The sequence below is a fragment of the Typopeltis vanoorti genome, chromosome 5 (assembly GCF_054136105.1).
Source record: "Typopeltis vanoorti isolate ZY-2024b chromosome 5, IOZ_Tvanoo_1.0, whole genome shotgun sequence".
In the NCBI taxonomy this organism is placed as follows: Eukaryota; Metazoa; Arthropoda; class Arachnida; order Uropygi; family Thelyphonidae; genus Typopeltis; species Typopeltis vanoorti.
The window spans coordinates 126,261,323-126,283,977 of NC_143553.1; the positions used below are offsets into that span (position 1 = coordinate 126,261,323).

At 35.6% G+C, this 22,655-nt stretch overlaps 1 protein-coding gene across 2 annotated transcripts in view; it reads left to right on the top strand.

Annotated features, from left to right (window-relative positions):
• LOC150106798 (G protein-coupled receptor kinase 2-like) overlaps window positions 1-22,655 on the top strand; it is a 308,070-nt gene that overhangs the window by 67,886 nt on the left and 217,529 nt on the right. For both annotated transcript variants that reach the window (XR_016548329.1, XM_090392711.1), the window contains exon 6: window positions 8,544-8,636. Coding sequence is in view for 1 of the 2 variants with exons in the window: in XM_090392711.1 (XP_090248837.1) it covers window positions 8,544-8,636 (93 nt within the window). In the remaining variant the exon portion in view is untranslated. The remainder of the gene's footprint in view (window positions 1-8,543; window positions 8,637-22,655) is intronic.

The window sequence follows — 22,655 nt, forward strand, 5'->3', positions numbered from 1 at the left end:
GTAGAGAAATACCTCTGTAATTCTCACATTCAGTTTTATTTCTCTTTTTATAAATGGGTACTATGAGAGCTCCACTCCAATCATCTCGAATTGCCCCTCTGTCCAGACCTTCTGAACTATGCAGTGCATCCACTGTAAGACTTTTATACCTCCATACTTGAGCATTTCTTGTTGAATATAATCTACTCCAGCTGCCTTTCTACATTTAAGGCTTTTGATGACTATTTTCTATTTCAAGTATGGATATGTATTCCTGATTGCATGCCTGTTCAGTGTTTTTTACCACTGTGCTGTCACTGATTGTTTCATTTAGCAATTTTTCGAAGTAATTACTCCATATTTCAAGGATATCTTTTTCTCCACTCTTCATGTCACCTTTATCATCTCTAATTCTTTTTACAGTACTCTTTCCTCCATTTCTGAGCCTCTTCAGGAACCTCCAGAATATCTTGCCACCTTCTTGATATTTATTTTCTATGTTCTTACCAAACTATTGGTAAGAGCATAGTAAGTAAGTCTTCCCATAACTTTTGTTTAGCTAGTTTTACACATTGTTTAGCTTTCTTACATTTGTCTCTGTATTCTCTAGGAGCACAAGCTGACTTATTTGCCAGGAACTTTCTTTCTGTATGCTTTCTTCTTTTCCTTCACCGCCTCTTTAACTTCCTGTGTTCAACATGCAGTGCTGATTTTTCTATCCTTGCAGACATCCTCACCACATGCCTCTCTGGATGATCAATCAGGGTTTTCTTCAAGGCTTGCCACTGAATCTCCAAAGTTTGGTTCCTGTTCTCAAACTCTTTCATTTTTTCTTCAATAATCTTTGTGTATTTTAGTCTACAGTTCACATCTGAGAGCTGCTCAAGTTTTATTTGCTTTAAAACTTTCTTACATGTTATTCTTTTCAATATGAAATTCAATTTTATCCTGCTCAAGACTAAATAGTGATCATTTGCAATTTCAAATCCTCTGTACACGCTGGTGTCCTGCATCAGGGAGAAAACATCACTATCAACAATAACATAATCAGTGAGACTTTTCTTATTCCTTGCCTCTTCTCTCCATATGAATTTGTGCACATTTTTATGTTGGAACATGGTTTTAGTAATAACCAGTCCATGACCTGAGCAGAAATCTAACAGGTATTTGCCTTTATTATTGGCTTTCCTTTTTTCTCCAAATTTTCCCAAAATATTTCTGTATGTCTGACAATCATTTCCTACTCTGCTATTTAGATCTCCAACAAGCACCAACTTTTCATTTTTCATTGTGTCAGTTGCTTTCTCCAAAGCCTCAAAAAATTCCTCTATTTCTACCTTAATATAACATTCTGTGGGACTATAGGCAAGTAAGTCTCATTGTCCAGTTTCCCCATTTTGATATTTGCCCACATCACTCTACTTGAAATTGCCTGCCATTCAAGAAGATTAGCCTCATATTTAAAGTTGAGTACTATCTTTTCCTTGATTGTCATTGTCTGAATATAACATTTTGTATTTATTGCTCAGAAAGAACTCGCCAGTTTGTCTTTTTCGTTTGTCACCGTTACTATATCAATCTGGTACTTATCCCATTCCTCAGCTAACTCCATTTCTTTGCCATTCAAGCTTATTATGTTGATAGTACCAATCTTGAGCTCTGGTGATATTGAGTTGGAGTGTGTTTTAGGATTTGTTCTAGTAGCTGGCATGAAATTTTGTCATGTACCATCATTTCATATTGTGGCTTGACTCTTAAGCACCCCACATATATTTACGTTTTTTTATTGTTTTGTTTTATTTTTGTTGCCGCCAACCACAAAAAGTTATTTCAGCTATGGTATGTTTTGTACTAATGGTGAACTGAGGATGTTTTTTCCTTTTTTTAAATCAATTTTATATTGTTTTGAAATTTTTTTTTTTTAGTAAAGAACTGATAAAATGCTGCTCTAGAGAATAAACATGGGACTTTTTCAAGCCACATGAGGCCTCCAATTTGCTGGATGTTTGTCTCACACTGGGTGATAAAGATTCTCCCACCCAACAAGCAAACATCCATACCTACAACAGGATTTAAAACCACAACGTTGGTTGGAGAGTGGGTACACTAACCATTCAGACAACCAAGCCAGCATACTATCTCAGATACTATTCTTTAATGGAGACCTAAGTGAGAGACCCAAACCATCTATCACACCTCTCTCTGAAACTATTAAAGCACAACCCTTCTGTACTTTAGTTTTAGCTACATTTCTTTTGTTTTTGTATATTTCTTCTGTTTTCTTTTATTGCTTTTTCTATATCTGGGTTCCAGATTTTTAATGGTTTCCTTTTTAGTATTTTATTTTTCTTTCCAAGTACTCAGGCAACCGATTCCATTCATTCACCACTCTCTAAGCAAAATATCTCTTACCCAAATTACTAGGATGACCTCTTATCCTTTCCCCTCTAGCCAAATGCTGAAACATTTCCCCTGCAATCCTATAAATTCCTTTAACTTAAATGTTTCTAATCATATCCTGCCTTTTTCACCACTTTTTGCAATTCACAGACAGACCACTCACCATCTTTGTTACCTCTGGATCGTTTTGGAAGTTTTCCACTTGGTTATACTATAAATTAAAGATACCAAGAAATTATATACTTGGTTTAATCCTTTATCCAAGTGTAAGCAAATAAAATTTGCACCTATTTTTTCTTTTATATAGTACTTTGATGGGCAGGATTCATATAAAATTTCTGGCTAACATTATACGAAGGTATTTAAAGAGAAAATATATCTGCTCAAGTATAGATTATGGAAAAGATATATATAAACATACACATCATAAAAAATATACTTACTCTGATTATGCTTTGTGTGGTTCTTTGATTTTGCCATTATATGGAGTACAATTACCAATATTTTCTGTTATTAAATTTGGGTCATACCATAAATTCTTATAATGGTCTATCCATTGTTTCTCTTGTATTATGTTGATTTGTACTGTATCTCTTCTTCATTGTTTAAGTTCCTTAATATTTTGTAGGCTATGTCTTCTTCTATTTTATTAGTAAATTTGTCCCGAGAATCTTTTCTGTACTATGGTTTTAGCTATATTTCTTTTGTTTTTGTATATTTCTTCTGTTTTCTTTTATTGCATTTTCTATATCTGTGTTCCAGATTTTTAATGTTTTTCTTTTTAGTATTTTATTTTTCTTTCCGAGTACTTCAGAGGTTGCTTTATGGATTATCTTTATTAAAGTTTCCATCCTTTGTCTATATCTTCTTCACTTCATCTCTGAATCTTGATAATTGTGACCTTTTCTTCAAAGACTGTAGCCAGGTTCTTTTTAGCTTCCTTCTTGATTGTCTTCCTCCAGTGATTCCATTGAAGACTATATTTGGTAATCTCTGAAAGGACATTCTCTGGAGGTGTCCAAACCATATTAATTGCCATTTAAGAATTATAGCTATTGATATCTTCTGTATAGTTTAATTCGTGTTTGTTTTGTGTTCTGAACAATGAGCCTTATTTATTTTCTTAAGCATTTCATATTGAATGCTCTGATTTTCTGTATTTCTTTCTGATTGAGTGTCCAAGTCTTGATTCCATACGTTACTGTAGGTATAATAATGGTTTATAAAGTTTTAGTTTGATGCTTTTTTGAAATGCTGTTTTACCATATTTTGTTCAATTTATTCATATTAGACCATCCTTTGTTTCTGTATTTTACTGTTTTTGTGTTGTTGAGGTTGTGAGTAATGAGACTGCCAAGATATGCAAATTGATTTACTTGTTCAAATACATGATTTTCTAAGCGTATGGAAATTTTTCCCATCTTCATTGTTTTAGTTGTTTAGATTGATTTTTGTTCCAAAAGTTTTGCATTCTTCATTTAATTGACATTTTTATTGTTTTTTTTTCCCCAGTTGTTCTTTAGATCCTGCAAGCATAGTAATATTGTCTGCATATTTAATGTGGTTGATATTTGTGCCATTTATTTGTGGACCTGGTTCTTCAGCTATTGATTTGCATATTTTTTCGAGATAGATAATAAAATAAATTTAGTGAGAGTGGGCAACCCTACATGACTCCTTTTTCTACTTTGAATTTATCTGTTTTTATTTTATTAAATTTGACAGTTTTTTTTGTATCTTTATAATAATTTGTAATAAAGGTTTGTAGTTCTGAATCTAGCATCATAGATTTTAAGATGTTTATCATTTTGTTCCTGTCAGTGGAATCAAATTCTTGTTTGAAGTCATAAAACTGCAGTATATAAGTAAGTTGTATGCCCAGTACTTTTCAGCCAGGCTATTAACTGTAAAAATATGGTCTATAGTAGATCTTCCGGGTCTGAATCCTGCTTGATCTTCTCCTATTGTCTCATTCATTAAAGTCTGGATTCTATTTTGAATAATGCTTGTGAAGATTTTATAGCTATGACTTAGCAATGTTATGGATCTATAATTTTCACACCTTTGTGGGAAAATTATTTGCAACTTCATGTGTCAAAATTTCTTCTTTTATTATGAATGATGCTTTTTTCTCTTTCTGTCTCTTCGTGTTTTTCCAGTCTTCTTCCCTCTGAAAAGTATCTGGTAATATTCTGGTAATAACCACCTCTTTAATATCCCCTGTTCTTCCACATTGCTTCCCACTTGATCAGATTCATTCTCTGCCTTCCAGCAGCAGTCTCTCCAAGTGACTCACACCAAAACCATTCAAATATTTGGTTGATATATTTGAATATGACTCAAAGGTGTAAATGTGTGAATCATCATTAATAAACCATGTGCGAATGGGAAAAGTACAGGAAAGAATAGGTGCAAGTAGAAATACTGTCATACTGGCAAACAAATTATTAATAATTAATATTTGCGATGTTATATATGCATCCAATAAGTTGCTTGTGTAACAAATAGCGTGTGATCCTATTAATTCTAGACATGCATAAGTGAATTTATAATGGCATAATTAATAAAAAACACTTATGAGAGAGGGAAAGAGATTGATTTGTTTGCAAATTGTAAATAACTAACCAATAATAAACAGTCACTTTATACATTTGGTAGTTCAGTAAATAATTATAGGGAGGGGGCTAACCCAATGAACTAATAATGTTGATCAAATGATTCATTTAGGAATGGCAGGAATACATGTGGGTTGATGGAGCATCAAATCAGCTTGTAAAATTTGTTGTGTTTGTTCTGTGTATTTATTTCTGTTTTATTTATATTTTGCTTTGTTTTCTAAGAATTTTTTGCTTGTTTGCTGAGGATTAGTATATATTTTACACAGTAATATGATACATAACATCTGATCACTATTGGATTATTTATACTTTTACAAATTCTACCTTCATTATTATTATTTTTATTTATTTATTTATTTAATAATAGATATCTCACATATGCTGATATTTTGCTTTAGATCAACCACTTCTTATAATGCACAGCAGTATTCATTTTTATTCAGGAATAAAATAAATTTTACTATGCCTGTTATTTCTTAAGACTGGAATAAAAATGTCCCTATACCATGAAAAACATTCCAACTTCAACAGATGCTCTACTTCAGAAGCAAGAAAAACAAGTAGTTTTGTTTATCACTAAATATAGTATAGGGACATTTACAGTCTATGTACTATATTTCACAACAATTAGTGTAATTAGAGACGACTGGGATTACACTCCTAATGGAAAAACACTCCCTTCCCACAGACTATGCTACATGCATGATTGCAAGTAAAACAGATTTATTGTAACACTAAACATAGTAGCTAACTAAACACAGTTGTCCTGATATCGTCCTTCAAATTTTCAGTTCCAGAAAATATGTATAAATTTATAATGCAGTAATTGGATACAGAAAGCACACAATTTGTGTAAAGCAAAAAGATCAATATGAGAATATACATAACTTGAAATCAGTTTGAATCATATTTGAAATATTCAATCTCATTCAGACATATGAGAAATGCCAATTTGACAAGTGAAATTCTACTGAAAAAGTTACAAATGGTAAAAAATGTGTTTAAAAATTTTAGGAGTTGTAAAGAATATATAAAGTTTACTTCATAATTTTCTTTTCCGCTTTATCTAACCTATGTTATATACTTCATATTCAGAAATTCAAACTACATTATTTAATGTATTTTGAATTTTGAAAAGAGTAATCAAATGGGAGACTAATTATCCGAATGTTGGTTGAGTTACAGTAAAATCTCATGAGAAGAATGAAACTGAATTTATTGAGCTGTCGCAAGACAACTTCCTCAAGCAGCATGTGACAGAAGGAACTCAAGGTCAATGAGTGTTAGGTTTGATTATGGTGTCAGAGGGTATTTCAGTTTTAAAAACGTAAGTATTCTGCCTCTGGTTGGTGACAGTGATCATGTGGTACTCACTTGGGAACAGACTAAGTTTATGTTAAATTTAGAATAGGTTACATGCTGAACCTCGGCTACAAAGCAAAAAATTATGACCATCTGTTAAGGTTCAACAGAGAGGTATTGGTTGCTGGATAGGAAGAATATCAACAGTGCACAGGAAGCATTTAAAAAATGCTTAAATGAGGCAATATCAGAATGTGTCCTGAGAGTTCAAAGAATAAATAAGGTAGGAGTCAAATGGATGTGTGAACATAAGAAATGGAAGATGTGGAAGGAATACTGTGTGCATACAGATGATGTCTGTTATGAAAATTATAAACAGCAGGCTAGAATAGTCACAACTGTTGTACGGAAAGCTAAGTCTGAGTATGAAAAGAAACTGGCTCTACAAGCTAAATACAACCACAAGAATTCTATTGATATGCTGCAAGTAAAAGAAAGAATGAATACGAAAGAACTCTTGTGAAGACAGATGGTGTGAGGGTGACAGATGCAAAAGTTGAACTAATGAGTGCCCATTTTGCTAAACGCTATCAACCTGGTGTATGGCAACATTGAGTTCACTGCTACCTCCTCCCTGTATGAAGAGGAGGTATTAGAACTGTTGCACAAACTGAATAACAATTCAGCAATGTGGACTATCAGCATGGGTGCTAAATGAGTGTTCAGCTGAACTGACTATTCTTTTGACCTGGCTATATAATTTGAGTCTCAGAACAGGGAAGATTCTGCAGCAATGGAAAGAATGTATGGTAATCTCATTGATGCAAAGACTGATGTATCCAATTATTGCCCAGTCAATATCTCAAGAGTGTGGTGAAGATTTTAGACAAATTGGTTAGGGCGGATAGTGAATCTCTGCTTTGCAATGAACAGCATGGGTTTACTAAGGGAAGGTCATGTTTTAGCATCTTGCTGACATTCTATAATAATGTTACCATTGAACTGCACAAGGGGAATGGATACACTATGATACTTTTGTAATTTGCTAAGGCTTTTAACAGAATACAGCATGGAAGGCTGGTGCATAAATTGGAGAATATGGGTTTGGATTATAAAATATTAGTGTGGATAAGAGGATGGCTGACTGAGAGATATCAAAAAGTGGTATACAGGGGATGTGAGTCTGCAAGATTTAAGGTAACTTGTGGTGTACCACAAGGATCAGCAACTTATATATAACAGTGGACCAAGGATCAGCAAGGATCTGATCCTTGGTCCACTGTTATTCAATCTGTACATTAATGATATTGGTAAGGATTTGGCACGTGACATACAGCTATATGCTAATACAAAGATAGGTGGGGTAGTCAGGAATGTTGCTGATATGCAGTACTTAGAGAATGATTTGAATAGGCTGGTATTGTGGGCATGAGAAAATGCAAAGTCATGCACTTTGGTGTGATTAGATATTCAATTATTATTATATTGGTGGATTATGCTAGAAGAAACTGATCAGGCTAGGGATCTTGGAGTGTTAGTAGATAGCAAGTTGAAATTTAAGGACTGTGTAACAGTGATTGCAAATACTACGCAAAACATAAATAACAAAATAAATAATAATTGCAGTGCTGAAACAAACTTTTACATGTAAAGATAAGGATGTCATTTTGCCTCTTTACAAGGCCTTAGTAAGAACTAACTTGGACTATTGTGCAGAGGTCTGGTCTCCTGATTTCTGTTGTGATTCTGATAGAGTGGAGGGAGTGCAAAGGAGAGTCTTATAAATGATATCAGAATTGTGGAATACTGATTATGAAGACAGACTGAGAATTTGTAGACTGCAGACACTAGCAAACAGGAGAAAGGGGTGATATGATTGAGGCTTACAAACTTCTGAAAGGGTTATACAGGATTTCAGTTGATGGAATTTTTCATTTTATGGAGGGTGGCGAAAGGACAGGAGGGGCACTTGTGGAAGCTGAGAATGAATGCCATTAAGAGGTGATGAGAGCTAGATTTTTCTCTCATTGGGTGGTGCTTGATTGGAATGGATTGCCATTGGATATTGTGTGTGCAGACATTGTGAATGAATTCAAGAATGAATATGATAGCTGGTGCATATAGTATGTGGCCTTCCATGATGAGTCCCTGACTCCCCATAGGTCTCTTAATGATGATAATAATAATAATGCATATTTCATCATAGGTATGTTTCATGATAATTTGATACATGATTTTTTTTAGGGCTGTAAAAGATTACTTATCTGAAGAACCTTTTCGTGAATTCAAAATTACAATGTATTTTCATCGATATCTTCAGTGGAAATGGCTAGAAAGGTAAATAAACAAATTCATTAATAAATTCAGAAATAAATAAATTCATTAATGAAATGAAATAAAACTCTTTTCTGTAATTTTCTGATATTATATAGTGTATATCATTTAGTGCAGTTTTTATTTTCTTTGTTATTTAAATTTTCATTGTAATTGCACGAAACATGTTGAATTCTGAAAGTGAAACAAGGTAAAGCACCCAGATTAACTTTGCTGATACTATTTCTTGAATTTAATTATATTGAATGACATGACATTAATCTCTTAAGATTATCATGCTTGTTTTGTACCAAGGGGCATTTCTCAAGATAATGCTATAGCATCCTATCCAAAAGAGGTTTGTCAGTAAAATAAATAACAAAAGATAGTTTAAAGGCTCTGTTTTCATGCACTGTTTCTCCACATAATCTCCCTTCCTCCTTCCTTTTCAGTACATTTTTTCCATCATATAAGTTTTTTAAGTTGTAGTATAATATTATGAACAGCTGAGGAGTATACTGAGTTCAGTGGAATGGGATTGATTGCTGGATGGAAAGAATATCGACAGTGCATAGGAAGCATTTAAACAATACTTAAATGATGCGATATCAAAATGTGTCCCGAGAGTTCAAAGAATAAATGGAGTAGGAGTCAAATGAATGTGTAATCTTATTAAGCAAGCGATTCGTAAGAAAAGGACGATGTAGAAGGAATACCGATTGCATAAGGATGATGTCGGTTATGAGTGCTATAAGCAGTAGGCTAGAATAGTCACAACTGTTGTATGAAAAGCAAAGTGTGAGTATGAAGAGAAACTAGATCTGCAGGCTAAAGACAACCCACAAGAATTCTATTGATATGTTGCAAGTAAAAGAAAGAATGAATATGAAAAAATAACTCTTCTAAATTCAGATGGCATGAGGGTTACAGCTGCAGAAGAGGTTGTTCAGTTAATGAGTGCCCATTTTGTTAAAAGCTATCAACCTGGTGAATGCAACATTGAGCTCACTGTTACCTCTTCACTAGATGAAGAAACACAGGTGTGTGAGGCTGAGGTATTAGAGCTGTTGCACAAATTGAATAAGAATTCAGCAATAGAGACAGATGGAACATCAGCGAGTTTGCTAAAAGAGTGTTCAGCTGAACTGGCCATTCCTTTGACTAGGCTGTTTAATATGAGTCTCAGAACAGGGAAGATTCTGCAGGAATGTATGGTAATTCCATTGCACAAGGGTGGTGCAAAGCCCGATGTATCCAACTATCGACCAATTAGTATCTCAGGAGTGGTGGGGAAGATTTTGGAAAAATTGGTTAGGGCTCGCATTCAGAAATGGGTTGACAATGAATCTCTACTTTGCAATGAATGACATGGGTTTACTAAGGGAGGTTATGTTTTAGCAACTTGCTCACATTCTATAACAATGTTACCATTGAACTAGACAAGGGGATACACCATGATACTTTTGGATTTTGCTAAGGCTTTTGACAGAATACAGTATGGTAGGCTGTTGCATAAATTGGAGACAGTGGGTTTGGGTTATAAAATATTAGCATGGATAAAAAGATGGCTGACTGACAGATATCAAAAAGTGGTATACGAAGGATGCGAGTCTGCAAGATTTAAGGTAACAAATGGTGTACCACAAGGATCAGTGCTTGGTCCACTGTTATTCAATCTGTACATTAATGATATTGGGAAGGATTTGCTTATCAGCAATTTGCTATTTGCTGATGATGCAAAGATAGGTAGGGTAATCAGGAATGCTGCTTGATATGCAGTACTTGCAGAATGATTTGAATAAGCTGGAATTATGGGCCTGGGAAAATGAGTGGCAGTTAAGTGTGAGTAAATGTAAAGTCATTCACTTCGGCATGATTAGATATCCAATGTCATATTATATCGGTGGGATTAGGCTAGAAGAAACTGATGAGGCTAGGGATCTTGAAATGTTAATAGATAGGAAGTTACAGTCCAGGGGCATGTGCAAAGATTGCAACTGAAAAGATAATTGCAATGCTGAAACAAATGTTCTCCTGTAAAGATAAGGATGCTATTTTTCCTCTTTACAAGGCCCTGATAAGACCTCACTTGGACTATTGTGTGAAAGTCTGGTCTCTTGGTTTCTGTTGTGATTCTGATAAGAAGTACAAAGAGAGAGTGTTAAAAATGATATCAGGATTGTGGAATACTGATTATGAAGATAGATTGAAAATTTGTAGACTGCAGACACTAGCAAACATGTGAAAGAGGGGGCATGATGAGACTTACAAACTTCTGAAAGATTCATAGAAGATTTCACTTCTTGGAATTTTTCAATTTATGGGGGATGGGGAAAGGATGAGAGGACATCTGTGGAAGTTGAGAATGAAGGCCACCAGGAAGGGTGTGAGAGCTAGATTTTTCTCTCAGAGGGTGGTGCGTGATTGGAATGGATTGCCTTTTGGATGTTGTGAGTGCAAGCACTATGAATGAACTCAAGAAAAAGTATGATAGCTGGTGTGTAGTATGTGGCCTTCCTCGATGAGTCTCCGACTCCCTGGAGCTCTCCCTTAATAATGATAATATTATATTAAAATTATGTTAATTTATATTCCATATAAATTTATAAAACTGACTCCTCACTATACCAGCTGTGGTTATTCTGTTGTCGTTTTCAAAACTTCATTTGCCATCTTTACTAAAAATTGTGCCTTAAATAACTGAAATATTTTACTTTTTTCTGCAGGTTCTATATTCAGGATGCGGATGATATTTTCCATGTTCTTTGTCATTTTATTGCTGATTTTCATGTCAAATTTGTTACATCAGTTATTCAGTTTAGTTAGGCAACCTTCAGATGGGAACTGTATTTAAGAGTATGACATCATCTGTCTAAAGAACTGAAATTAACATCTCTATTTTTTATGTTAGATTTAATATCCGTTTCTTTAGGCAGTTTTGATGCGATCCATATAAATGATGAATAACAGTGGAGATACTTGTGTATCCTTTTCTTACACCTGATTTTATATAAACCATCTTTTTGTGCCTTCTGCTCTTCTAACAACTGACTTACATCTTGAATGTAGACTATGTATTTCTTGATCTAATGTCATGTTTACACAATATAATTGTAGCATTTTGAACAGCTTGTCCCTTGGCACTTTGTCATATGTCTTTTCCCAATTTACAAAATTAAATTCAGATCTTTTATATTCCCATCATTTTGAAACTATTCATCTAAGGTAGAAATCAAGTTCTGATGGTCTTTTTTGGCCCGAGCCTGACTTTTTTACCATGTTTTTCTTCCATAATTTTTATTAACATATTATGTATGCTTGTATAAATCTTACTTGGAAGAATAAGATTTTCTACAGAAATTCCTCTGTAATTCTAGCTCAACTCCAGTTATCTAGAATTTCACTTTCTTTTGAATTATGCAATGCAGTTGCTATAAAATTTTTATATCACCATATTTGAGTGTTTCTAGTCAAATATTGTCTATTACAACTGCCTTTCAATGTTACAGGTTTTTGATGGTTTTTCTACCTCAAGTGTTGGTATGTATTCTATGCTACTATGTTAATATGACTACTAGGTATAGTGGTCAACACAAACATAAAGATGGAATGGCAGGAAATTTCAAATAGCAATGTTGGCAAATTTCAAAATTGGAATATGAAAAATAATGATTAATAATTTGAATCTTACCCAAAATCCTACCCACGAAAGGTTGTAAACTTATAGTACTTTACTACTGTGAGTTGTCTAATGGTTAGGTAATATGGAAGCTCTGCTGTAGGGATAAAACATAGAAACTTTTCAATCCACTTCAGGCTTCTAATTAGCATATATGATCTCGTATGTGTGATGATGAAAATCATCTCTTCTTAAACATTCATGATATTGTGGGATTCAAAAACCCACAGCTTGTTTCTTGAAGAGCAGGTAAATTATCCACTAGGCTGGAAAATTTTTGACTGTGGCCTTACAGAAGATGCCAAGTGAAAAAATAGAGAAATTCTTCGAGCTTCTAGAGAGAGAGAGAGAGAGAGCAGCAAAGAAAAGGAAAAATTCATTCTTGTCAGAGACATAAATCCAGGTACGTAGAAAATGTTCTAGGAAATTTGACAAAAAAAAAAAAAAAAGCAGGACTAATAAGTGCTTGCTAGATCATCATTAACACCATGTTCCTGCATAAAGTTTGAACATTAATTCACATAAAGAGAATATACGAGAAGCATTCTTATTATGTTATTGTTGATAATAATATCTTCAAAGTTGAGCAGGTATCACAGATGAACTGTGGACTCAAAGAAAAAGTGGAGTTTAAAAAGACAAACCTTAATAGACCCAATCGTAAAATTTGAAATAATTAATTTTAATCAGAGAAGCACGTAATGAAATTGCCTGCAATGATTTAAAAAAAAAAAACACTGAAAGTTGGTCAAATAAGGCAATATGTTACCCTAGAGAATGCAGAGAAATGAAATAAATATAAGTTATGTGTAAAAGTAGCCAAATAAAAAAGTGAAAGAATATAATTATTATTATTGAGTGAGACCTCCAGGAATTCAGGGACTCATTGTGGGACGCCACATACACCAGCTATCGTACTTATTCTTAAATTCATTCACACTGCTTGCACACAAAACATTCAGTGGCAGTCCATTCCAATCACGCACCACCCTATGAGAGAGAAGTCTAGTCCTCACATTAGTGGTATTCATTTTCAGCTTCCAAGGATGCCCTCTTGTCCTTTCAACATGCTCCATAACATGAAAAATTTCATAAACTTGAAATCCTGTATGACCCTTTCAGCAGTTTGTAAGTTGCAATCATATCACCCCTCTTTCTTCTATTTGCTAGTGTCTGCAGTCTACAAATTCTCAGTCTGTCTTCATAATCAGCATTCCACAATTTTGATATCATTTTTAACACTCTCATTTGCATTCTCTCCACTGTATCAGAATCACAACAGAGATCAGACCTGTGCACAGTAATCCAAGTGAGGTCATATCAAGGCCTTGTAAAGAGGCAAAAAGATTTCCTTATCTTTATTTGCAAAAGTTTGTTTCAGCATTGCAATTATCTTTTGAGTGGTATTTGCAATCTTTGTTACACGGTCACTGAACTTCAACTTGCTATCTACTAACACTTCAAGATTCTTTGTCTGATCAGTTTCTTGTAGCCTCACCTCACTAATCTCACCAGTATCTAATAATGCCAAAGTGCATGACTGCATTTACTGCTATTCGTTAGCCCATTCAAATCATTCTGCAAGTACTGCATAGCATTAGCATTCCTGATTACCCTACCTATCTTTGCATCATTAGCAAATAGCTGTATGTTGCTTGTCAAATCCTTCGCAATATTATTAATGTACAGATTGAATAACAGTGGACCAAGGACTGATCCTTGTGGTACACCACTAGTTATTTTTATTTTTTTATTTTTTTTATTAATCTTTGTACTGATTATGGGCAGTACTACCCTTACATTATGTCCAGACTTGATATAGGTCTAAGCCTTTACAAGTGTTTTACTCTATGCCTGTTCTAGTTATCATTGTAGTCATTCTCTGGTGGCAACGGCATGCCACCAGGGTGCCCTGTAGGACCCTCAAGGAAAGAAATTTTATATCCTTCTGCGTAAGCTCAAGCTGTTTTAAGTCCTTATAGTTATCTGCGCTCCATATGCCATGTAAAGAGATGGTGGCGCTGGTAAACCTTGGAGTTGCCCCATGCTCCTCCCATATCTTACTAACTAGATCTTGGTTATTCTTATAATAGTTTACCATATTATTATGGCTATAGGCTAGTGGGCACCCTCTTTCCACCCACCTGTGCATCAACTACCCAAATGTCACCATCTCTTTTAATCACTAAGTCTGGCTTACACAAACCCTCCGAGGTCCTATAATGCGGTTCCACCATGGTCTCCCAACCTTTGTTCTTAAAGCAGTTGTTCAGAATAGAGAACATGGTGTCATGTCTCCGCACGCGGACCCATAGGTGCAGAAGCAACACTGGGCTATATGAGACAATGTCTCACTGTAGTGGCAGCCAGCCCTACAGTTTGAGTCATCACTACCCCGTCGAGCTGTGCGGACTCGAGTGGGCAAGGCATTGATCCTTGTCCTGATAAGGTCAATATACTTGGACCCAGGGAGGAGTCTGGTGCCACCCCTTACCCGGTCATCCTAGGAAGGCACCAGATATGACTCTTTTAAAGGACACCATCTACAGAACAGTGCAGCAGAGATGCCCATCTCTTATGTTCTGTGGGTGCTGACTCAATTAAGGTACCTTGATAATGGGACCAGCCTTTATCTTGCCTAAAGACTTCTTGTATTAATGGGCTATAGAAAGCCTCTCTGCAGATAGGGGAAGAAGATAGTTCTAAAGAAGACAAGAACTAAAGAGGAAGAAGTCTCTACATTAATAGAAAGGCCTCGAATAGAGAAAAAGTCAACTGCCCAGTCAAGGAGTTCCTGCAAGCCTACCTTAGTAGGGGCTACAAGAATAAAATCGTCCTCAAAGGCCATAGCATTAATGGAAGAAGTGCCTAGAGAGTAGCCTGTATCGCTAGGAAGAGAGTGAAGAAACTCATCTATGATCCAGTTAAAGAAAAGGGGAGATAAAGGATCACCCTGGCAAACACTCTGCATTGTGGGAATAGAAGTCGCACGGGACCCTGTAGTGATAGTGATGGAGCTACCCAAGTATAGTTCCATAACATAGGAAAGAAAGGGTTCTGGGGTGCTTAAGGGTCAAAGCTGTATAACTGAGAGGAGACCTCCACATAGCCTTTAAAGGAATGCGGAGAACCGACCAGGGCTTCTGACCTAATGTCCAATCCTCACCTTCTCGTGGTGCACCCTGTTGGGTATCTACTTTGATACTGAACGAACGAGGATGGGCTGGCAATTTGGGATTTAGCCGACCAAATTGTATTCTTATTGGTTAAACCAAAATAAAAAATGATGGTACAACATGACAAAATTTCATGCCGGCTGGGGCGTCGCCCGGTTAAACAAGGCCCCCGTTGTTTTCGCCAGGGAACCAGGGCGAACAGCGAAAAGTCAGCTACTGGAACAAATCTGAAAACAAACCCCAACTCAACATCACCAGAGTTAAAGATTGGTACTATCAATGTAAGAAGCCTGAATGGCAAAGAAATGGAGCTAGCTGAGGAATTAGATAAGTACCAGATCGACATAATAGGGGTGACTGAAACAAAAAAGACCAAAACTGGTGAGATCTTTCTGAGCAATAAATACAAAATGTTATATTCAGGCAATAACAATCAAGGAAAAGAAGGAGTAGCCATAGTATTCAACACAAAATACGAGGCTAATCTTCTTGAATGGCAGTCAGTCTCAAGTAGAGTAATGTGGGCAAATATGAGAATGGGGAACTGGACAATGAGACTTATTTGTGCCTATGGTCCCACAGAAGGTTCTACTAAGGTAGAAGTGGAGGAATTTTTTGAGGCTTTAGAAAAAGCAACTGACACAATGAAAAAGGAAAAGTTGGTCCTTGTTGGGGATCTAAATAGTAGAGTAGGAAATGATTGTGAGACATACAAAAATATTTTGGGAAAATTTGGAGAAAAGAGCAAAGCTAATAATAATGGCAAATATCTGTTGGATTTCTGCTCAGGACATGGACTGGTTATTACTAACACCATGTTCCAACATAAAAATGTGCACAAATTCACATGGAGAGAAGAGGCTAGGAATAAGAAAAGTCTCATTGACTATGTTATTGTTGATAGTGATGTTTTCTCCCTGGTGCAGGACACCAGAGTGTACAGAGGATTTGAAATTGGAAGTGATCACTATTTAGTCTTGAGCAGGATAAAATTGAATTTCATATTGAAAAGAATAACATGTAAGAAAGTTTTAAAGCGAATAAAAGTTGAGCAGCTCTCAGATGTGAACTGTAGACTAAAATACAGAAATATTATTGAAAAGAAAATGAAAGAGTTTGAGAACAGGAATCAAACCTTGGAGATTCAGTGGCAAACTCTGAAGGAAACATTGATTGATTCTGCCAGAGAGGCATGTGGTGTGGATGTGTGCAAAGATAAAAAAATCAGAACTCCCTGGTGGACACAGGAAGTTAAAGAGGCAGTGAAGGAAAAGAAGAAAGCATATCAAAAGTTCCTGGCAAATAAGTCAGCTTTTACTCTTACAGAATACAGAGACAAATGTAAGAAAGCTAAACAGTGTGTAAAACTAGCTAAACAAAAGTCATGGGAGGACTTTGGCAAGAATATAGAAAATAAATATCAAGAAGGCGACAAAATATTCTGGAGGTTGTTGAAGAAGCTTAGGAATGGAGGAAAGAGTGCTGTAAAAGGAATTAGAGATGATAAAGGTGAAATGAAAACAGGAGAAAAAGATATCCTTGAAGTATGGAGTAATTACTTTGAAAAACTGCTAAATGAAACAAGCAGTGATGACAGCACAGTGATAAAAAACACTGACCATGCATGCAGTCAGGAATACATATCCATACTTGAAGTAGAAAAAGCCATCAAAGGCTTGAAATGTGGAAAGGCAGCAGGAGTAGATGATATTCGACCAGAAATGCTGAAGTATGGTGGTATAAGAGTCTTACAGTGGCTGCACTACATAGTTCAGAAAGCCTGGACAGAGGGACAAATTCCCGATGATTGGAGTAGAGCTCTCATAGTACCCATATATAAAAAGGGAAATAAAACTGAATGTGAGAATTACAGAGGTATTTCCCTACTGAGCATTCCTGGCAAGATCTATGCAAGTATACTTGAGAAACGGTTGAGAAGAATTGTGGAAGAAAAGCTTGGTGAAGAACAAGCTGGATTCAGGCCAAATAGAGGCTGTCAGGATCAGATCTTCACTTTACGACAAATAGTCGAGAAAGCATGGGAATATAACAAAGATCTGTATTTAAGTTTTGTCGATTTGGAAAAGGCATATGACAAGGTGCCAAGAGAGAAGCTATTCAATACGCTGCAGTTATATGGTGTCAATGGGGCATTATATCAAGCAATACTTAGTCTTTATTTGAGTTGTGAGTCAGCAGTTAGAATTGAAGGAAGTACAGGAAGATGGTTTAATATTAAATCTGGTGCGAGACAAGGATGTACATTATCCCCTCTGTTATTCATTATCTATATGGATCACATTATGAAGGAATGTGGTATTAAACCTGATATCAAAATTGGAGATGTTAACGTCAGCTCTTTGCTTTATGCGGATGATGTTATACTTCTAAATAAATCCGCTACAAGTCTGCAAGATTCTCTGACTAAATTGAATAGCTGTTGTAATAGATATGGTATGAAGGTCAGCAATAAAAAGACAAAGACAATGAAAATAGGCAGAATCATTGAAAATGTCAACTGTGTTGTGAACGGAGAACCTGTGGAACAAGTAAAACATTTCAGCTACTTAGGCACAATTTTTACTGAAGATGGTAAACTAAATATAGAAATAGACAACAGAATCAGCAAAGCTGGTATGGTGGGAAGTCAATTGAATAAATTCATATGGAATAAGAAAGAAATTAGTCGGAACACTAAATTAGCTGTATACAAGACTGTGTTCAAACCAATTTTAACTTATGGATCTGAGAGCTGGGTCAGAAGTAAAACACTTGACCAAAGACTAGAGACCGCAGATATGAGAGTCCTGAGAAAGATTAGAGGCGTGAACAGATGGCATCAATGGCAATATCATATTAAAAATGAGGATATTAGGAAAGAACTTGACATTGTCAGCATCCAGGAATGCGTTAGCAGAGCTAATCTCAGATGGTATGGTCACTTAAATAGAATGGGAGAGGAAAGATTAGCAAAACAAGTGTTCTCTGCCAGGTTGGCAGGAAAACGACCCAGAGGAAGACCAAGATATAGGTGGATTGATACGGTACAAAGTGCCTTAGACGATAGAAATATAAGATCTGATAATGTTGGAGTGTTGACAAGTAACAGACTGATTTGGAGGAAAATTGTAGATAGGAAGTTAGTAATGATGTAATTTTTTCGTGTAGTACTGTCATATCCTGTACACCCCTTGAGGGTACATGGCAGGAATTTGATGATGATGATGATGAGAAAGGGTTCTGGGCATCCAGCAATAGACAGTGCTCTCAAAGGAGAGCAGGAAGGGAGACTCTATCAAAGGCCTTTTGTAGGTCCAGCGACACCATATATAGAGACTTAAGGTGGCGTTGGGAAACAGAGAGAAGAAAGAAGATATATATATTCTCGGCACAGCCATCAGAAGGGACAAAAGCTCTCTGTCTATAATCATGCTGTATATGTTGCTGAAGTCATTTAACTAAGATTTTATGATAGAGTCTAAGTATCACAGAGTACATGGTAATAGGTCTAAAGTCTGATGCATGGCTGAAGTGTTTTCTTCAGAATGAAGATAGTTCTTAAAGCACATAGGTATGGTGGTATTGCTTTACTGGAAAGGAGAATAACCAATAAGTCTTGAAGAATCTTCAACGGCACCTTCCAAAGCCTAGCCGCAGGAAAGCCATCAGGTCTGGAGGCGGAGAAATAAATCTTGTGGACTCACATCTCCCATATACTACTTTTTGATATCTCTCAGTCAGCCATCCTCTTATCCACATTAATATTTTATAATCCAAACTCATATTCTCCAATTTATGCAACAGTCTTCCATGCTGTATTCTGTAAGCCTTAGCAAATGACAAAAGTATCGTCATGTATCCATTCCCCTTGTCTAGTTCAATGGTAACATTATTATAGAATTTGAGCAAGTTGCTAAAACATTACCTTTCCTTAGTAAACCCATGCTGTTCATTACAAAGTAGAGATTCACTGTCATCTCATTTCTAACCATTTTTTTTTTCCTCATTCATAACCAGTTTTTTCAAAATCTTCACCACTCTTGAGATACTGATTGGCCGATCGTTGGAATGGGATTACCATCTATTCTTTCCATTGCTACTTCCATGTTTTGAGACTCAAATTATATAGCCTGTTCAAAGAAATACTCTGTTCAGCTGAACACTCTTTTAGCACCCGTGCTGATATCTAATCAGTCCATATTGCTGAATTGTTATTCAGTTTGTGCAACAGCTCTAATACCTCCTCTTCATACTCCTGAATTTCTTCACTCAGGGAAGAGGTACCAGTGAACTCAATGTTGCATACACTAGGTTGATAGCTTTTAGCAAAATGGGCACTCATTAGTTCAACAACTTATTCTGCATCTGTCATCCTCACACCATCTTCATTCATAAGAGTTGTTATTTTGTATTCATTCTTTCTTTTACTTGCAGCATATCGATAAAATTCTTGTGGATTGTCTTTAGCTTGCAGAGTCAGTTTCTTTTCAAACTCTGACTTAGCTTTCCATACAACAGTTGTGATTATTCTATCCTGTAGCTTATAATTTTCATAACGACATCATCTTTATGCACACGGTATTCCTTCAACATATCAGTTTCTTATGAAATGGATGATGTCGAAGGAATATAGGAGGTAAATCTTATGAAAATAGCAAAATATTCTGGTGAGTGTTGCAAGTTTTTTTCACTTGGTTATTCTATGGATTAGAGATGCCAAGAAGATATATTCTTGGTTTCATCCTTTATCCAAGTGTAAGCAAACAAAGTTTGCACATGAAGTCACTTCGTAACTGGGCTACTTGTATAGAGGTTAATGACTTCATGTCAATTGCCTTAGTATTCTATAATGCAATGCACATATCCTTATGGACATGTATAATGCTATGCATTATGGGAAGTGGCCACTACCCAGACCGGTTTCTATCATTATTGAGGTCTCATCAGTGGGAGCCAGACCCAGAAGTGATATTTCAGTATACAAGTAGCCAAAAAAGTGTCGCAACTTATTACTAAAATATTCTACCTTAGAGATAGATGTTTAAATTGAATTAAATTGACTATAAATTAAAGATTCCCAGGAATTATATTCTTGGTTTCATCTTTTATCCAAGTGTAAGCAAACAAAATTTGCATGTGACGTCACTTCACAAACTGGATAACTTCTGGGTCTGGCTTCCACTGATGAGACCTCAATAAAGGTCAAAACTAGTCTGTGTAGTGGCCCTTCCTGTAATGCATAGCTCTCATTCAGAAATGCAATGCACATATCCTTAATGACATTATACATGTACATTGCATTATGTGATACTAAGGTAATTGATGGTTGAGCTCATTAGAATCCATATACAAATAGCCTAGTCATGAAGTGACTTCATGCACAATCTTTGTTTGCTTACACTTGGATAAAAGATGAAACCAAGAATGTAAATTCTTGGCATCTTTAAGTTCTGGTGACTATTGAAAAAGATTAGAAATATATTAGTCTCCGTAGCTCAGTCAGTATAGACTAAGCCCTTTGGTTTGAAAGACCTGGGTTTGATTCCTGTCAGTGATGTGAGGAACTTTTATCTGGCCTCTTTCGACTAAAGGTGAGTTAGCCAGTCTCATACGGAGATAGGGGGGTTTTTATCACCTGGAAACTTGGGTTTTTTGTTCCCCAGAACAGGCAAACCGACCTTTTGGTATTAAGAGATTTCTTAATACCAAAATTAAACAAAGTCCCTTGTCTCTTATTCATATTAAAATTTAAATCTGCAAACCTTTTACTTTTAAAAAAATCGCGGCATTACGAACATTTACAACACAGATGTTATTTCTTTCAGTTTTGAGAACAGAGGCTATGCTGCACATCTTTCCCGATTGTTGAAAGATTTTGATGTGTGAAAATTAACAATAATTCATGGATATTTCCATGTTTAAGAATATGCCGCTTGGTCACTAACATTTTCTACACAGATGTCATTTCTTTCAATTTTGAGAACAGAGGATACGCTGCCCATTGTTATAATCCGCTTGCAGGCAATTTTTATGACCAGTCATAAACAGCGGTATTCCCTTTCCCGAATGTTGAAAGGTTTCGATGTGTGAAAATTAATGATAATTCATGAATACTTCCACATTTAAAAATACATTGCTTGGTCACTAACATTTGCTACACAGATGTTATTAGGCGTTCTGGGTCTGAGCTTTTCAACATATTCATGAATATTATTCTCTTCAGAATATTTTCCACTATAAAATATTTATTCATGAAAAATGCTTAGAAAACTAAAATGACAAATTCCAGGAGAACTTCTTGCGGAACACTTATTCACCTTGCACAGAACACTGATGTTCCACAGAACACAGTTTGGGAAACCTTGCTTTAGGTTATAAAAATTTGGTGAAGTAAAATTGTTGAATGCCACCTTGATCATATTTTTACTTTAACATAATCACAAAATCTTGGAAATGGAACAAGTATTTTAAATTAAATATTGGAGATAGTGATTTTTATTTATTTATATTTATTTTTGTGTGTGTATGTGTGTTTGAGAGAGAGACTCTCACCCATAAAAAATTTTAAAGCTGTAGTATCATGAACAGAGTAAGCCCTCATTTTTTTTACATAATCTAGAAACCTTGCTGTAGAGACAAACCATGGCAAAACTTTTTCCAACTGCTTTGGGGGATGCCAGTAAGCAACATGGTGGTCTCACAACAGCAGTTGATGAAATTCCACCTAATTTGAAGCATATGAAGGTGCTTCAATTACCTATAAATTAAGGAACAAAAAGAAAAATTGCAGTACCTCATGGGGAAAAAACATGAAAGTTGGATACATCGTGTAAAAAGTGATGAGTCTGGTTATTGTATACAAATGAGTGGCGCTGTCAGCAGTAGATGCAAATGAGCCATACCTTAAAAATGGGAGTTTTGGAGTGATTTTTCCATTTTGTGTATCATTTTTTATGATAGCCAAATTCTTGGATATGACTGCAATACATCATTTAAGTGGTGAATTTAGATCGCAAGTCACTCACCATAAGGCTAGAGCCAGCCAAAATCATATAGAGGTAGCCATATAGTTGCATGTGAGTTGTTCTGTGGCTCACAGACTGTGGAATCAATTTCAGTAGTCACAAACAGCATCCTTGCTTGCTGAAACGGGAGTGTTACTCTGAATAAGCTTTGATCTGTTCTTGT